Below are 20,025 nucleotides of genomic sequence, written 5' to 3' on the forward strand. Positions count from 1 at the left end.
ATCCTCCTTATGTTTTTTTTAATTATGTGATTACATGGCTGTTTGTACAGTGATTATTTGAAATATTTCATGTTTATTTTTATAATATCTAGCACTGTATTTTTTATTATTTGATTATTTTGTTAAAAAAATAAAGATTATGTGACTATATTCAATTTGGCAAAAACAATTGTGATTATGTGATTACTATGTCACCCACATGAGGGGCCTCAAACATACAATTTTAACAACTAAGACCAGACAGGAAGACATAAGCGTGCAATCACTTATCTCAATGCTCTTCAACTTTGTACTTAATTTGGCTTTTTTTAACTTTTTTTTATTCGAGCGTCACTGCATGATAGTGTCTTTTTTAGACGAAACACGCGTCTGGCGTACATGTTTAATTTAGTCCTGGTATCTATGATGAGTTTATTTGCACCTGTAGTGTTAAACACTTGATTTCATTTTTGATTTAATTAGTTGAAGAGGTATTGGTTTGTCAATGATGTTTTATTTTAATTTGTATTATCATAATACAATGGGGAATGGTAGCTTATCTAATTTTAATGGGGATCATTAGATTCATCCCCTTTAGTCAAAGTCCAATGAGTCTGAAACTTTTGCATATTTTAGAGTGTTATTAAACTACAGTACATGGCCAAAAGTATTCTTCACCTGCATTGTTTTGCTACATATCATATAATAACACATTTTTTTCAAAATAGATATTTTTTTATGGTTGGATTTTTATCACTAAGGCCTAAAAAAATGTAGAATAGTCTAAAGCATGTTTGTTTGTTTTTTTAGTCATAGGTTTGCCTTCAGGTTTGTTTTCTTATGATTGAACATTTTATAATTTAATTTGGTGGAATATATAGCGAATTTCTGAACAGAAAATAATAGTTTTGTGGTCTTGTGAAAAAAAAACGAAAATGATCCACAAATAAATATAACAAAATAAACCTGTGACAATTCTGCTTCTTTTTTTTTTTGCTTTTAAATCAAACCAAAATGCAAAAAAAATATTGTTTAAATAGTTTTATATACAATATATGAGTGAGATAGCGGCAATCTGTATCTATATAGTTAAAGACAAATTGCTAATGATAAGTCCATGGTATTTGGTAGACAGATGTTAAAGTATTTCATGTATTTAGAATATTTCATTTTGTTGTGGCCATGCATTCTCAATCATGGTCTATAATGTATTAGCATTATTATGTATAATTTTTTATTGTATTTGGTATACAGTTTTATCAGCATTGGTGCGTGTCACTAACTCAGAGTGGTTGAATATCCAGCCATGATTGTTTTATATGTAATTTACAATGGGGTGCTAGTTAAACTTGTCATTTAAAGTTAATGACAGAGCTTTTTCTTGAAAGATTAGGAACTCTGGTACATCTAGGCAATGTGTACCTTTCTTCAACAAGGATAGAAGAAAACCTTTTGACATTTGTTTCGTTTCCAATAGACTTTGACTTTGAAGTTTTTTTAATGTAAATTATCAAAAAAAATACAGACATGACCTGCTTTTTGTGTGCCATTTTTTTTCTCTTAATATGATATGGACATACAGTTGCTTCTGAGATACAAGGCAGATTAATTCATGTGTGTGCATTGTTGCAGATCATGAAGTTTGTGGTCATATTTCCTGTATTTTGTTATTTTGTTATGATACTGCATGTTTTTCTCTCTTACTCACCTTGTAGATGTTTCATTGATTTTTTAAGTTTATACAGTTTTTGTTATTTGTATCACTTTTTATTATGTCTTTGTTTTACAATGAATTTTAATTGTGTTACTTTGAAAAAAGCTTTTTTAATTTTTTTTTTCTTTTTTATTATAAGGAAATTTGTTTGTAAAATACATATACAACTGTCATTTCATGTACGAACCTTAGTTAAATGCTTTGCACTCTTCCTTAGCATTTTATATTATTTCTGAGCATCAATTCTGCGGTTTTATAAAAGGTTGACAGATTAATTGAAAACAGCACTGATGTGAAACCATCTTTGGAGAATTGTGTCCAAAAACTTTGTACTTTTGCTGTCAGTATCAAGCATAACGTCGCTGTTATGCAAAAACCTCGTATCTTAATTTTTTGCGGAAATCTTTTTATCGATTATTTAAGATTAGATAGGTATGATCCACTGTATGCGAAAATATCTGATCTTCTAACCAATCATTAACTCGAATTCTGACACGAGACGAAAAAGTGTAGTCGGATCGGTGAGACATTTTGTTGTGCGAAAATATCGTATCTCAAAAGAAAACACATGGCACGGCAGATTATATTATAACAGGTACAGTTTTATCAATTTCAGGTTTTCAAAGCTAATATAGCTTAAAAATAATGAAAAGCTTTGAAAAAACAATATAGGTGCAGAAATATTTGCTCGTCTTGGTAATTGATTGGTTAGAAGATCAGATATTTTGGCATACAGTTGAACATACATATTTAATTCTAAATAATCGATTAAAAGATTTCAGTTTTTAATGCCTGGTGAAAAATTATCAAAACCTTAGATACGTGGTTTCTGCATAACAGCGACGATAAATAGAAGTTGCCCGTCCCGTGTTCATTATGTTTTGTAAACTGTTTTTATTTCGTGCCAAATCATTCGTTTTTGGAAATGCAGTTTTTTATGCCCCCGCATTAAGTTTTACCTTTTGTCCATCTGTGCATACGTAAGTCCCAAAGTTGGTTTCTGTTCTCTAACTTAAGTTTGTCTCAATCAAATGTAATGAAAATTATACATAATGCTTCTACCACAACAAACAAATCAAGGTTGAATATTGGTTGTATCGATGTAACCGTTCTAGAGTTATGCCCCCTTACAAATGAAAAAGTCATCATCTTATATTACTCGATTTATTTCACATGACTGGGCGGAGTTTAACCGATTCGCTCACAATAAACCAGTCCATCTATAGATAGGTGTTTTAGGATAAACTCATCAATGAAGTTTCCAGTCATTGTTTTTATGCCCCACCTACGATAGTAGAGGGGCATTATGTTTTCTGGTCTGTGCGTCCGTTTGTTCGTCCGTCTGTCCCGCTTCAGGTTAAAGTTTTTGGTTGAGGTAGTTTTTGATGAAGTTGAAGTCCAATTGACTTCAAATTTGGTACACATGTTCCCTATGATATGATCTTTCTAATTTTAATGCCAAATTAGAGATTTTACCCCAATTTCACGGTCCACTGAACATAGAAAATGATAGTGCGAGTGGGGCATTCGTGTACTGAGGACACATTCTTGTTTAAATCCTTTGATGACACTGATAGGTGATTAGAAATCAGTAATAATTTTAACGGCTATCATCCTTATCACACACATCTTCAAATAGACTGTCCTTATGCAAATTAAAATGTAAGCTCCGCCCGATCAGTTGAAATGACATTGGTAATAATAATAATCCAAAATAAAAATACATTTATTTTTATCTGTAAATAGCTGTTTATGTTACTTTGTTGAGGTAAATTAGTGTTAGCAACTAGCATCATAAATAATTTTTAAAAGACTTTGGGAAAGCTATCTGTAATTTCACCCAACCATGAAAACTTGAAAACATCGTGGAGATTACATCGACACAATAGGTTTGGCTGACTATGCCACCGAGATTTCAGTAACTCTAAAAGGAAACCAGCGACATCAATGTGGGAACCAATTCAGTAATGAGGAACCATGCATAAACAATCACTAAGAGGAAAAGCACAGTTATATAAAGAAGAAAGTCAAATTGACAACCATTCGTACCGAAAATATACATCCTTATACAAAGGCTCCAGAAGATCAAAGCCAACCAGATACAGGTAGATGGAGAAACTCTACGACCTTCATCGAAGATGCACAGTAACATAAACAGGCTTTAACAATGAATAAATCATATTTTTTTTCAAAGGGAACTTATAGTCCATGGATACTACATCCAAGCCATCATCCTCCATATGGATGATTGATAGATATTTGTTTTGTGTTTAAGGTCCAGAACGTCGACAATCATAGACAATTAAGATACATTTTGTAGGAGTCGAACAGATCTGTCTTTTTTGTGAGATGCAAACTCTAAAATCTGAGCAATGTCTGACAAATGATATAATTTATGTTTATGGACCACTCTGCCACCGATGCCCCCTTCCACAACATGCATAGAAATTCAACAATAGTGTGCAGTGTGTTTTATTGACATTTTGCAAACAGTCTCAGTTTATTTGTATATTTTTATTAAATGCATTACTTGTTTATTTTATAATCATTGATTGGGTTTAATTTCAAGAATTTATAATCTGGAATGTACTGTATACCGTGTAGCGGGTTATTTTTGCGGGGTGTAAATTTTCGCTTATTTTCGCTTATAGAACAAAATCGCCAAAATAAATTCCGCCAATTTAAAGGTGCATATGCAAAGGTATTGAGAAAAGCTTTGAGTCCGCCAAAATAATAACCGCCAAATTATTTGTATATCTAACTCAACGACAATCGCGAAATTATACACCCTCTAAAATAACCCGCCATACGGTAATACAACTTAAGTGTCTGTAATGAAATTTGTATCTGATGCAAATATATTTTTCAATACATAACGTGACGATTTTATCAATTTTTTATTACATTGTTCGTCATTTTATACGAGGAATAAGTTGTTTTTTTGTAAATCTTTGTAAATTTTATATTAGTCCACATTGATGAAATAAATGAACACTCACACCACATCTTCCTATATCTAGTTTCCATATTTTTACTTTTTTTCAAAATATTAATCCGTCAATATGATTAATATCATTCAATAGTTAATTTGAGCGGGATAATTTGTAATTATAATCACATGTAAATAATATATCCCTTATTATTGATTTTACTTATCTTTTTAATGAAAGTCATATTCACTTTTTTTTTATTTTCATGCCATTTTAGACCCTGAAACATCATCATGGAAAAAGAAATCAGTAGGAATCGTGGATGGTGTTACACTTCATCAAATATCGAAAGGAAAGATTTGCGGGAGCTTCCCATCAAAACCACTTAAAAAATTTAGAAGACATAAATGCAGCATTTGTTATGCAGCCCTCAAAATACGTATGGATGAACAACAACGTTTACAAAAAGCAGTATTAGAGGTTAATGACCACCACAATTATAGTAAACCAGCATGTTCTTCACCTGGCACTAACCCAAAAGGAGCACCAGGATGTTCTCCACCTAGCATTAACGCAAACGAAGCGCCAGTATGTTCTTCACTTCACACTGACGCAAACGGAGGACCATCATGTTCTGCACCTCGCACTTACACAAACGGAGAACAGTCATCTTCTTCGCCTCGCACTAACACAAACGGAGGACTATCATGTTCTGCACCTCGCACTAACCCGAACGGAGGACTAGCATGTTCTGCACCTCGCACTAATGCAACCGGAGCACCATCATGTTCTTTGCCTCTCACTAATGCAAACAGAGCACCGTCATGTTCTTCGCCTCGCACTAACGCAAACAGAGGACTATCATGTTCTGCACCTCGCACTAACCCAAAAGGAGGACCATCATGTTCTTTGCCTCACAATAAAGCAAACGGAGGACCTTCATGTTCTTTGCCTCGCAATAACGCTAACAGAGCACCAGCATGTTCTTCAACTCGCACGAATGCAAACAAAACATCATCAGGTTGTTTGCCTTGCACTTACGGAAACAGAGCACCAGCATGTTCTTTTCCTCTCATTTACGGGAATGGAGCAGCAGAATGTTCTTATCCCTGCACTTATGGAAATGGAGCACCAGCATATTCTGATCCTCGCACTTACGCAAACGAAGCACCGTTGAACGGAGCACCGTCGCTTGTTAGTAAATTGGATAATGTACCCTCTACATCTGATGATCAACATATCTGTGATGCGTCACATGATTTTCAAGTTGAAAATGATCAGGCACTGCATTACCCTAGACCTAATTCATTTAAAACGTTCAGCCAAGATTGGGTCACCAATAAACTATTTAAACAATTGCAATTAAAAGATACCGAATTGAATGAGCAAAACAAGAACAAAGAAAAGGAAAAGAAATGCACATCAAAGAGAAACAGAGGCAAGGGAAAGGCAAAGAAAGCTGAACCAAAGAGAACATACAACAATGGAAAGGCAAAGAAAGCTGAACCAAAGAGAATATATAACAATGGAAAGTGGGAACGGAAACCAAGCGCAAAGTCAATACATAATATAAAAAATCGTGAAGAAAGACAAGTTTTGGCAAAGCTCTTCCATGAATTGATATGTTGTGTTAATAGAAATTCTTCCGTTAATAAGCAGAATAAAAGAATAGCAAAAATACGTATTTTGAAAAAGTCAACGGACTGCATAAAATTTCTTAGAACAGAATCTTCGAAACTTAAACTAGAAAGAAAATGGTTAGAAAAAGAGAACTTGCTGCTTGTTGAAAATTTACAAACATTGCAAAAAAAAATTAATGTAAGTTGATTGATTCTATATCTGGTGTTTTTTTTAAGTAAACTTGAACTTTTTTTGCCAAATTAATAGAATGGTGACTTTAAATTACCTCTTCCGTATTTCCATAACATTCCGAGAGATGTGATATGAATGCCAATGAGACGCCTATCAACCAGAAACAAAGGGACATAGGTTGTGCATTCATTAAAACTTGTTATTTATAGCTGAGACTACTATAACGTTATAGTAGTCTCAGTTTATAGACAATCAGATCTAAGAAAATAAATGAAGCTACATGGTGAATACAATTTAGTATGTAAAATACTCGTGAATAACATGACCATTACCCATTAAGATTTACCAGATCATCATCCAAACAATTGGTATCTTCGATGAAGCTCGATGCAAACCTAAAATGAAAATCCGAAACTTCACTCAAACGTTATAGACGTTCTAGCAACGCTTGCATATGGAGTATATATCACCCAGTTAATCCGATATTCAAGATCTTGCATTTCCTATCATGTTTGTTTAGAGGATGTTACTTACCTAGCATCTATAAAACCAAGAGAACCAAATCGTTGCACTGTATTTTGCTTTTTTTTTACTTTTTTTTATTCTAGCGTCACTAATGAGTCTTTTGTAGACGAAACGCACGTCTGGCGTTAATATAAAATTTCAATCCTGGTATCTATGATGAGCTTATTTGTATCCGATTGTCATATGCACACATTATGTTCTGTTTTCGGATCCTCAATGCTCTTCAACTTTGTACTTGTTTTGGTTTTCTAATTTTTTATCTGAGCGTCATTGAATAGTCTTGTTTGTTTCTTGTCGTATTTTTCTTTGTCATGGCGTTGTCGGTAAATTTTATGTAAGAAATCTGCGACACTTGGATTATTGACGTTTAACAACAATTGCTTTTGTTTGTTGCGTCAGACATTTTCTACTGTGAAGGCACAATTTTTCGGGTACATTTGTCATGTTTGTGATGTTTAGCAAGGGCAGACAAATATTAATAAAAAGTTATCAAAGGTACCAGGATTATAATTTAAAACGTCAGAGCAAGTGCAGAAAAATTGGTACAGTAAATCTTGTTAAGGAATGCCGTTCAATGGGTATTATAAACTGTTTGTTCTTGATTGTATGTAATAACATACATTTATTTTAGCGAATATATAAAATCGTTATCCATAACCTTTTCATTGTTAACGATTGAAGATACACATTATTTTATTTTTATAATTATTCAAAGGTGTAACTTTTATATGTGATATTTTATTCGCTGAACCTTTTTTTTTACAAATAATAAATGAATGAAAGTTTATTACCAGTGTTAAACCTGTTCATGTAGTAGATATTGCAAATTATTGTTAAGAATCGCTTATGTAGTAACATTGTACATGTTTGATTGTATTGAGGTCATTTGTAATTAAAATGTGGAAACAGTAAATATTTGTTTTAATATTAGCTATTATAATTACTTTATAAATACTTCATAAATAGTAAAAGTGTTAGCTGATCCAATAGAAACATTATAGCGGATTACATTATACTGCTTATTCAATATCATCAGAGTAAAGTAATTTCTTCCAATCTTTGACATACGCTTAATTCAATATTAATGACTCCGTGTCCTAAATTCTGTATACGCTGAATAATTCAGCAGCGCTTCATTGCATTTAGCATATGCTGAAGTTAATTTGGCTAAAAAATGCTAATATCAATAATTATTACATTGATCTGCGCGATAACAATAATCTACCTAACCAAGTTTTAAAGTACTTTTAACATCAAACTAATTCGTGTTCAATAGGTCGACGAATGAGATAGTATTGCCATCAGATATCTATCTATGAAGACCAGAGGACAAAGCTGTGAATAATTCAAGGTCACTGTTCTGTTTTCAGCTGTGCAAAAAAGCTATGCTTTATAAGAGTATAATGGATGCAAAATTTTTAAACAATTCAAAAGAGAACCTTTGGGCTTTGCTCATTATTGAAGACCGTTCGGTGACCTATAGTTGTTAATTGCTGTGTCATTTGGTCTCTTGTGGAGAGTTGCCTCATTGGCAATCATACCACATTTTCTTTTATATATATACTAACAATTTGATTTATACTTCAACATTAGTTATGACAGACAGCAATGAACAACAATCGTCGGATTACAGGCTCAATTAAAATTATGACAAGATTAAACATGTATGTTGCGAACTTCTACGTCATTTGGTCTCAGCTGGGTGAAAGTCGTTTTATGGACAATCATATCACATCTTCTTAACTTTTATCACATCTTCTGACATATGACAGTGGTGTAAAACAAAGTTAAAGTGTGCTTTTCAAAAATATTTGTTTTTGTATTTTCATTTTCAACACGCAATTCTGAGTATATTTATTGGTTGTATTCCTTGTCTCATCCCAAGTAAAAGCTACTGGCAAAAGAGTGGACACACATCAAAGAAAACACTTAGTTTGACCTTAACACATTTATGTTTCGCAAGTTTGTATCCGTGTATCCGTCATGCAATGTTATGTGAAAATAGTTCAATAAGGCAATTAACAAAGAGATATAGATGCATGTTTTAAATTTATTATCTCTCCTGACAATGTATATATTTGTCTATATCATGATTGTCCGGATTATACTTGTTGTTATTAAGACAGTCCACAAAAATTTTGTCACACATACATATTCTCCCCTTACAGGAACTGGGACTATCTGTAAAAATAATGAAATATGATAATATTTAGACAAATTAATTTTATTTTTTATTATGTCACCCTGATGGAGGTTGGGTGACATATTGTTATTGTACGATTCTTTTTTTTATTATTATTCCACACTTTTTTGTCAAGACTATTTCTCTGAATTGGATTGACCAATTGTTATGGAACTATACCAAAATGTTAATGACCATGTGCAGAAGTGCAGTCGATGGTTGGTATTTCAAAGATGGCTGCCGTTGTCATGGAAACAGTAAGAATGTGAAAAATCGGAAAGTCTCTCAAATTGAATGAAACTTTGTGGAAATGATCTTTGTCATGTGAGGATCTGCCATCCATCTTTGGAATTTTCAAAATGGCCGCTGTTGCCATGGAAACAGTACAAATATTAAAATTTTCAAAATGCTTTAAACTTCCTGAAAATTCACAGAGTGATGTATTGTGAGGTAAATATGCTAATGCAATGTTAGAAAAATCGAAATGGCTGCCACTTGGTAGCAATTGGCGGACCAGGGTGACATCCGCTATTGCTTGCAATGGCAATTCTAGATATTATTATTATCATTATCATAGTAGTAGTAGTAGTAGTAGTAATCCCTTTTTTTTATTATTATCATTAATATCATTATTATTATTGTCAGCGAAATTGTTTAATTTACCTTGACATTTGACTGTTCCGTTTTGAAGTTCATATGAGTATGGCCAAATTTTAGGCCAACATTCAGCCACATGACCATAGCAATCATCGTGGTCTTTGCAACACCTGCAAAAATTAAGTGTTTATTTTTTTATATTTTTTCAAAGCAGGTTCATACAAATTAATGGAAAACTATACAATACTATAAATCACAATACGAACTGTAACTGAATTCAAATTTAAAATAGACGTGTCAAATTGAAAACGTGTACTTAATAATTAATGTTGCTCTTTAATTAATTTGATACCGGCAATAAACCGAAGCAGTTTAAAAGAACAAGAAAGTGTTATCCTCTAAAGGGCCTTTCCCAAGTTAGGAACCATGCACTCACCAAGTGGTTGTCCTAGGTATACGTATTATAACTGTTTTACTTTCACAAAAATTAATCTTGCCTAAACTCGCAGCGATTCAGAAACTACACTATTTTTGGCAACTGAATGTTGACTCCTAGAGATTCATTCTTGATGTTCTGTTTTGATGGGTTGTTGTCTCAGTGACATATATCTAGCATCTTTTTATTTTTGTAATTATATGCTATCTACTTAAATTTAAAATGCTACTACTTTTTATGGTCGTTATTAGCTTGTTTGTATTCCTGCCTTTCAATAAGTGCGAACATATGCATTCTTTATTCGTATATATTCAACTTGTGTTTGCATTTTGTTGTCTCTTTCAAGTTGTTTCAACCTGTTGTCAAATACTGAGCACCATGAATTGATTGATTGATTAATTGGTGTTTAACTGCACTTTCAGCTCTTTTATGATAATTCGTAGTGATCATTTTTTATTAGTGTAGGAACCCGGAGTGGCCGGAGAAAACTTTTAGTAGGAAAACTAACAATCCAAGAAAATTAGAATTTGGAGTGGAGAGCACCTGCCAATTGTTGGGAGGCTATAGTAGCACTATGGATGGTCTTCTGTTCAATTAGAATATCAAATTGTTTTCTAAAATGAGAACCGTTCATATCTTGACATATTGATATATTGTAATTGTACGTTTATGATGTATCCATTACATAAACCTCACCACTCCTTTTATTTATACAAGTATTATTCATGCATACTTACTGATCAACTGGTGTACCACTACCATACCATCCCCAAACTCAACCTTAGTCATGCATACTTACTGATCAACTGGTGTACCACTACCATACCATCCCCAAACTCAACCTTAGTCATGCATACTTACTGATCAACGCCATCAACGGGAGTACCACTATCATACCATCCCCAAACTCAACCTTAGTCATGCATACTTACTGATCAACTGGTGTACCACTACCATACCATCCCCAAACTCAACCTTAGTCATGCATACTTACTGATCAACGTCATCAACTGGTGTGCCACTACCATACCATCCCAAAACTCTACCTTAGTCATGCATACTTACTGATCAACGCCATCAACTGGTGTACCACTACAATATCATCCACAAAATCAACCTTAGTCGTACATACTTACTGATCAACGCCATCTACTGGTGTACCACTACCATACCATCCCCAAACTCAACCTTAGTCATGCATACTTACTGATCAACGCCATCAACTGGTGTACCACTACAATATCATCCACAAAATCAACCGTAGTCGTACATACTTACTGATCAACGCCATCAATTGATGTACCGCTACCATACCATCCACAAAATCAACCTTAGTCGTACATACTTACTGATCAACGCCATCAGCTGGTGTACCACTACAATATCATCCACAAAATCAACCTTAGTCGTACATACTTACTGATCAACGCCATCAACTGGTGTACCACTACCATACCATCCCCAAACTCAACCTTAGTCATACATACTTAATGATCAAGCCATCAACTGGTGTACCACTACAATATCATCCACAAAATCAACCTTAGTCGTACATACTTACTGATCAACGCCATCAACTGGTGTACCACTACCTTACCATCCACAAAATCAACCTTAGTCATGCATACTTACTGATCAACGCCATCAACTGGTGTACCACTACCTTACCATCCACAAAATCAACCTTAGTCATACATACTTACTGATCAACGCCATCAACTGGTGTACCACTACCATACCATCCACAAAATCAACCTTAGTCATGCATACTTACTGATCAACGCCATCAACTGGTGTACCACTACCATACCATCCACAAAATCAACCTTAGTCGTACATACTTACTGATCAACGTCATCAACTGGTGTACCGCTACCATACCATCCACAAAATCAACCTTAGTCATGCATACTTACTGATCAACGCCATCGACTGGTGTACCACTACAATATCATCCACAAAATCAACCTTAGTCGTACGTACTTACTGATCAACGCCATCAATTGGTGTACCGCTACCATACCATCCACAAAATCAACCTTAGTCATACATACTTACTGATCAACGCCATCAACTGGTGTACCACTACCATATCATCCACAAAATCAACCTTAGTCATGCATACTTACTGATCAACGCCATCTACTGGTGTACCACTACCATACCATCCACAAAATCAACCTTAGTCGTACATACTTACTGATCAACGTCATCAACTGGTGTACCACTACCTTACCATCCACAAAATCAACCTTAGTCGTACATACTTACTGATCAACGTCATCAACTGGTGTACCACTACCTTACCATCCACATAATGAACCTTAGTCATGCATACTTAATGATCAACGCCAACAACTGGAGTACCACTACCTTACCATCCACAAAATCAACCTTAGTCGTACATACTTACTGATCAACGTCATCAACTGGTGTACCACTACAATATCATCCACAAAATCAACCTTAGTCGTACATACTTACTGATCAACGTCATCAACTGGTGTACCACTACCATATCATCCACAAAATCAACCTTACTCATGCATACTTACTGATCAACGCCATCTACTGGTGTACCACTACCATACCATCCACAAAATCAACCTTAGTCATGCATACTTACTGATCAACGCCATCTACTGGTGTACCACTACCATACCATCCACAAAATCAACCTTAGTCGTACATACTTACTGATCAACGTCATCAACTGGTGTACCACTACCTTACCATCCACAAAATCAACCTTAGTCGTACATACTTACTGATCAACGTCATCAACTGGTGTACCACTACCTTACCATCCACAAAATCAACCTTAGTCATGCATACTTAATGATCAACGCCATCAACTGGAGTACCACTACCTTACCATCCACAAAATCAACCTTAGTCGTACATACTTACTGATCAACGTCATCAACTGGTGTACCACTACAATATCATCCACAAAATCAACCTTAGTCGTACATACTTACTGATCAACGTCATCAACTGGTGTACCACTACCTTACCATCCACAAAATCAACCTTAGTCATGCATACTTACTGATCAACGCCATCGACTGGTGTACCACTACAATATCATCCACAAAATCAACCTTAGTCGTACATACTTACTGATCAACGCCATCTACTGGTGTACCACTACCAGACCATCCACAAAAACATCCATAGTCTAGAAGTGCTTTGGCTCGGCCGTATCCGAAATAATAGTTTAACTGCCATGTAATATTCCACATTGCTCTTTTATTTCTCAGGCTTCTTGACTCTGTAAAAAGTAAAATCACAAAAATACTGAACTCCAAGGAAAATTCAGAAAGGAAAGTCCCCAATCAAATGGCAAAATCAAAAGTTCAAACACATCAAACGAATGGATAACAACTGTCATATTCCTGACTTAACATATACCTGACTTAACACACATATAAATACAAGGTCAACGGCCATAAAACTTCACTCAATACTCGGAGTACAAAATGTGTGATAGAAACACCAAACCCAGTATTTTGATTGGTTGGTTTCTAAGTCAACTGTAGTCGTACTTCATTCTTTATGACTGCAAGGCCAGGCTTTTGCGTACAATCACAAGTATATAATAGAAATTGAAATTATACAGTATTCTTTCCAAGTTTTCGGTGTGTTTCATTTTCATTTTTATTTGATATCAGGTATTTAGTTTTCGCAACAGCTCTTAATGAGGACTAATGAAGACTGAAGACGGATAAACAAATTTGACCAGTGTAATTAAGTAAGGGTGAACACAAGAAAAATACTAGTATCAGTAGAATCAATTCATGGTAATAAACAACTGGACACATTTGATTGTCTATCAAGAATTTATCAACATGTCGAGGAATTTTAAATCGGCTAAAGATATATGTAATAATCTACTTGTTGCTTACGTACCCACTTTATGAGAATCAATGTACACGATGATACACAATACCGATGCAGCAAGGTCCTGAAATGAAAAACAAATATATAAATAAAACTAAAATATTCTTTAAAACAACTTTTTAATTTACAGGAAATCCGTATTGTTGACAAGATGGTATGCATATCTTATGCACTAAATGTATGTCTGACGCGCTATGCGATTTGGTGCCACGATATCTCAGTAGCATGAGTTCAAATCCCAGCGAGGGAAGAACAAAAAATTTGCTTACGCAAATTAACAGATCTAACATTGTTGAGCTGATGTTTAGACGAATAATGTGTACAGAATATATTGTCAGCCTTGTATCACCATCACTGCTGATGATCCGATAGATAAAATCTGTTGAAGTGTCGTCACTGGTTCGGACGTACTTATAATATAATTATGCCTGTGACTTCATTTACAATAATTTGTAGGATCCTTTACAATAGATAATTCAGCTGATCTGTAACAATTCCAACTTCATGCCTTATATATCATGTACTGTGTTACGACGCTAGATTAAAAACTGACGAGGGCCACCGAAAGCTGTATTTTTTAGTAGCCCAGGTGGTCGAGTGATCTAGCGCGTCGGAGATAGTGCGATGCGATTTGGTGCCATGATATCTCAGTAGCATGAGTGCGAATCCCGGCAAGGGAAGAACAAACAATTTGCTAACGGAAATTAACAGATCTTACATTATTGGGCTGATGTTTAGACGAATTATATGTATATATGTTCCAGACCGTATGAGTATTTGGACCGTACGCGTACGGTCTGACTGAAATTAAGAAGTTGGTCAAGTTTATTAGATACAAATGCGTATAACAGATCAACATAACTTAACTCTCAAATTAATATAAAAAAGTTCAATTGTAATTGAAATAAAAACTTTACATTTTAACTATTCAAAAAAAGTCACGCTAATTAAATATGTTAATCTCTTGTATTTAGCATGCCGATCAGTAATACATTAATTGAATTATGATCACTGAACTTGAAGATATCGGATGTAAACATAATGTGGGAGGACAATTGTTTTAGAATATTTAGCAACTTTACAAAAAATAATGCAAATGCAAAGGAATATGCATGATCTGCAAACATGTAAATGTTAAAAAAAATATTACGTTACTTGTGGTAGCAAGTGTCACTTTGGGCGAGAGTACCAAAATAGGATTCGGATATACAATAAAACAAATGTTTAATTTTAATTGTTCGTTTGTTTTTTAATTTTATCCATCTAATTGTAATAATAACAATTTGTAAAACTAAAAATAATGATTGTGATAAATGTTTGTTTAAATTTAACCCATATGATCCAACAACAAGTATGGTCATCTCGTACTGGACCGTACGCGTATACTCATACGGCCCGACCGTACGCGTATGGTCGGACCGTACGAGTATACGTATACGGTCCGGACCGTACGCGTACGGTCCAAATACTCGTATGGTCTGGAACATATATATATGCATTTTGTGTACTTCTTATCTAATACACTGCAAGCAAAACGTTCTTCCATTTACAAGATACAGTACTGACAAACAGCATATTTCAATATATAGATACTTACACGTAAAATCAGCATAGTTGAACTGTTCTCGTCTGCTGCAAAGTGACAAAAAAGTAGAAATATATTGACAAGATGAAAAACAATTGATTTAAAAAAACAACAACACTGTAATAAATGGTCAGCTAACGTCGAGACAATAAGAAAAAATAATGCATATAGATTGTCCAAATCAATTAATTTTGTTGCCCTCTTACTGAGCCTCATCTTCGGGATTTTAATTATGTGACTATACTTGGCCGTTTTTATAGTAATTATTTGATCATAGAAAGCTGAAATGTCCCTACAGGAAAAAAAAAAATAAAAATAATGAAGCTGACTTAATATTGGAACAGAATATATGCAATGATGATTTAATATGCAAGACTACAACTTGATTGTGGGAACAAACTAGTAAATTTACAAAACTTAATCATCGTTTTAATCGCATCCTCAAAGCATGAAAAAATTAGAGAAAAAAACATTAAACATACCATTGGACGGAACGAATGTATAACCGCTTCAATTACCTATAGTTTCTAAGTTGTTTTTAAAATGCAGGTATAAACATAAAGACTTAATATATTTTGCAGTTTTTGACAATACAATGCACATGTTTCGGGTACAAGCACCATTAAGTCATGCTAAATTACTGAAATCTTCACAATTTTAGCATTTTAGTTATGCCTCGTTCACACGTACATTTAATTCGAATTGAATTCGAATCGAATGCGACTAATAGCGTTCACACACTCTTCTTTTTTAATTAGAATTGATTCGAATTGGCTAATTCGAATTATCTAATTCGCATTAGAAATACGCTTTTGCTAATACGAATTAAAGTTAACGTCGTTTGGACAGTATTTACAGCGAATTTGACGCTCATTGAAATTCGAATTAGAATTGACGTTAGGACGTAAAACGTTTCTAATGAGGATTAAACTAATTCGAATTAATTAATGCGAATCGAATTCGAATTAGTTAATGCGAATCGAATTCGAATTACGTGTGAACGCAGCATAGATTTCAGACGGTTTCCGTCTAGAATGAAAGTGGCCGCATTTGTGTTCATTCTTCATATTGAAATGTAAGTTGTATTTGATGATAATAAATAACATAATTATGTAAAGGTTGAGGATGAACATGGATGCGGCCACTTCCGTTTTCGACAAAAACCATCTGAAAAAATGACATTTTTTGGCATATTTGATAGATTTTTCATATTTGAGCTTGAATCGGAGCGTTTTTAATGACTAAATTAGTTAAAATCTTTCACATCAACTAATTGAATCAAATGAAATAGACACTTAAGTGTTTAAAAAGTGTCAAAAATCTTTCGTCAGATGAACCTGAAATTTTAGGCCAAATTCGGCCCTTACCGGACCTACTCCTTTGATAAAATCAAATGGATCACAGGTAATGTTAAAACATTAGGGGTGTGTCATGGTTATGAAATAGATGACGATAATATTTGGAGAAAAATAATAGATAAAGTTAAAAATTGTATACACGTATGAAAAAGTAGGAAGCTTACATTTAAAGGTAAAACACTTATAGTAAAAATTATGATACTTTCTCTCTGTTCTTACGAGATCGAAATATGAGGAATTCCGGATAAGTATACTAAAGAGCTAAATAATATAATTTGGAACTTTATATGGGACGGAAAAGTGTATCAGGTAGATAGAAATGTCTGCTGTTTAAATGAAACAAAAGGGGGATGGGAATGGTAAGTATAGATACGTTTATAAAAGGTAAACAAACAAAACTTGTATATCGAGCCATTGGAAAGCTGAAATGCGATCGGTATGTATTGGCTTCGGAAATTTGATGAAAAATATAATGATGCCTTTTTTGTATATAAATGATCAAGCTTAAATGGTTTAGATATGAACCAACTACCACAAGTTTATTAGAAAATTTATAAATACGTGGTCAGGATGCGTTCCAAATGTTGATACACCTTCAAATAAAAGTGATATTTTAAATACGAGGATATTTGGAAACTCTTCTATTCGTTTCAAAAATAAACCATTGTTCTACTCTTCTTTTTTAAAAAGCGATTTCACAACTATTCAGGACATTTGGAATTCAGAAACTACAGATTTTATTAGCTGTAATGAAATTTATAGGAGGCTGATTGATAGGAGAAATTGTATTTCCGAATTTTCAAAAATGAAACAGGCAATTCCTAAATATTTCGTGCTAATTTTGAAATCTTGCGGAAACCAGAATTTGCATCATGAAAAAAATTAAAGATATCAAATGACCTTGAGAACCGTCACTTAAACAACCAAACAATCAAACAATCAAAGTTAAAACTCAAATATATTCGTATGGTTTTAAATAAAGATGCATCTCCAACGTGTCAAATTAAGTGCGAGGAAATATTTGGAACAGATATACCTTGGGAAAATATATGGTTGGGATTAGAACATTTGAAAATTGAAAATAAAGTAAAAAGAATTTCAATGGAAATCCATGCACAATATTTTATATATTGAAGAAAGATATAAAAAACGATGACATCAAATGGAAAATGCCACATTTGCCATTTGAAATGACAGTGGTATAGAAACCCTGGCTGCAACACTTGTTTTTCAGTTGTAGTACATCACAGTTAATTAAAACAAATCTCCAAGAAATACATGTACTTAATATCAAATCAAACATAGGAATAAATAATCCTTTTGTTGAAAAGGACATTCACTTAGGTAAAAACACGAGAGAATTAAAATATGATAATTTTTTAAACATGATTATCATATATTTCAAATGGACATCTATATGGGAAATTAGGAATTCAATAAAATTTGACAACCGCAAGATATTTATTTAACTTTATTAAATCTGGAAACAAAACTAGAAAAATAATCTAAAATTTGTTCTTCTTTTGAAAGGCGTTGACATCATTGATAAGACAAAATTGGAGTCGGTTATAATGAAAATTTAGACAGTACATATAGTATGTATAAGCTTGAGTCAAAGTACATTTTTATGGTTTATCGTATAAGAAAGAATATCTATTTTATCAATTTATACAAACATAAAAAAAAACGATAAAAAAAGTATTAGCCTAGTATCATGTTTATTGTAGTAATTGCACATCTTTTGTGTGAGTATCTTATTATTTACTTACTATTCTGAAATTACAGTATAGAACTGTTAGATGCTTCTAACATTATATGGATATATTTTTTACACTAATTGTAAATACAAGGTAAAAAGTGGACTACATTTTCATTGCTTTCTATTTCCCCTGAATAGATGGTTCATTTTGTAAACAGGGACCCTTAGCCTGTTCCTGGACGACTAAGGTAATTGTATACAAGAAATATTTAGGAATAAAACGTTTATATGTCTTAAAAAAACCTACTACTAATAGGTCAAACATATAGAAAATGTGACTTTCGAAGAGCTTTTATAATTAACCCTGCACGTATATAAGCAACACAATTATCACATGGTTGACAAGACGGATCATGTGCTCTCTGAATGCATTCGTCACAACTCTGCCGATTCTGGAGTGTAGCGGATTCACCCGAGGATTGCCGATTGCTCTGGATATGTCAACCAATTATTTAGAATTAGTAGTAGTTTTTATTTTAAAGACATATAAACGTTTTATTCCTAAATATTTCCTGTATACAATTACCTTAGTCGAATTTATTGATTATTTTAATGTCCGTGTTGATTAAAACTGAATATGAAAATACAAAGATGTGGTATATGATTGCCAATGAGACAACTCTCTTCAAGAGAACAAATGACATAGCAGTAAGCCACTGTTTAGGTTACCGGAGGCCTTCAACAATGAGCAGAACCTGAAGCCTTTCTCTGTCTTCAAAGCATGTACCCGTTGGTGGTAGTATAGAGTGTTTCAGCTAATGATAAAAGCTATTAAAAAGCTTACCTGAGTGTCAAATCAATGTTACAATCTGCAGGTTAAGATCATTGTATATCATAAAGCAAGATTTGGCTGAAATATATACCATTGCTCAAGAAACCTGTGGAATTCCCATTTGGAGTTTTAAGATAAGGAAATACTTTAGATTATAAAATGTAATTGTATACATTTGTTAGCAATAAGTCGTTTCCAGTTAAAATAATAGGACTGTTTTAGTAGAAGATATTTGAGCAATAATGTGCTACTGTTGGGAACAATGTAAATAAAGTACATACTTGTAAAACATTAAACAATGACGCATTTAAAAAGAATTCCGGTTTTTAAGAGCAAACTTACGGTTTATAACCTTTTTGATCATGAACTTCCTTAGTGGATGGACAAGTACTTATTTATGTAATTATTTCAATAACATACTATTTCTTTGTATTCAACGGTAAGTTATTGATACACGTATCAAAACTCTATGA

At 33.5% G+C, this 20,025-nt stretch overlaps 2 protein-coding genes across 3 annotated transcripts in view; one reads left to right on the top strand and one right to left on the bottom strand.

Moving 5' to 3' along the window:
• Positions 1 to 7,873, top strand: part of LOC143057297 (uncharacterized) — a 50,823-nt gene extending 42,950 nt beyond the window's left edge. The window contains exon 10 of the mRNA XM_076230593.1: positions 4,901 to 7,873. Within this exon, the coding sequence (XP_076086708.1) occupies positions 4,901 to 6,450 (1,550 nt within the window). The 3' untranslated portion in view covers positions 6,451 to 7,873. The remainder of the gene's footprint in view (positions 1 to 4,900) is intronic.
• Positions 7,874 to 8,996: 1,123 nt separating this feature from the next.
• Positions 8,997 to 19,650, bottom strand: LOC143057215 (basic phospholipase A2 PA-9C-like). Of its 2 annotated transcripts, XM_076230473.1 has the most exons (6): positions 19,565 to 19,650; positions 15,676 to 15,710; positions 14,088 to 14,142; positions 13,299 to 13,449; positions 9,806 to 9,909; positions 8,997 to 9,141 (listed from the first exon to the last, which is right to left on the bottom strand). In XM_076230473.1, the coding sequence occupies exons 2-6, from the start codon at positions 15,688 to 15,690 to the stop codon at positions 9,014 to 9,016; spliced, it is 453 nt and encodes a 150-aa protein (XP_076086588.1). In that variant the 5' UTR covers positions 15,691 to 15,710; positions 19,565 to 19,650; the 3' UTR covers positions 8,997 to 9,013. The 2 variants fall into 2 exon arrangements, with proteins under 2 accessions (XP_076086588.1, XP_076086589.1); XM_076230474.1 differs by lacking the exons at positions 13,299 to 13,449; positions 14,088 to 14,142; positions 15,676 to 15,710; positions 19,565 to 19,650 and adding an exon at positions 11,312 to 11,352.
• Positions 19,651 to 20,025: the final 375 nt, after the last annotated feature.

This window comes from Mytilus galloprovincialis, chromosome 13 (genome assembly GCF_965363235.1).
Source record: "Mytilus galloprovincialis chromosome 13, xbMytGall1.hap1.1, whole genome shotgun sequence".
Classification (NCBI taxonomy): Eukaryota; Metazoa; Mollusca; class Bivalvia; order Mytilida; family Mytilidae; genus Mytilus; species Mytilus galloprovincialis.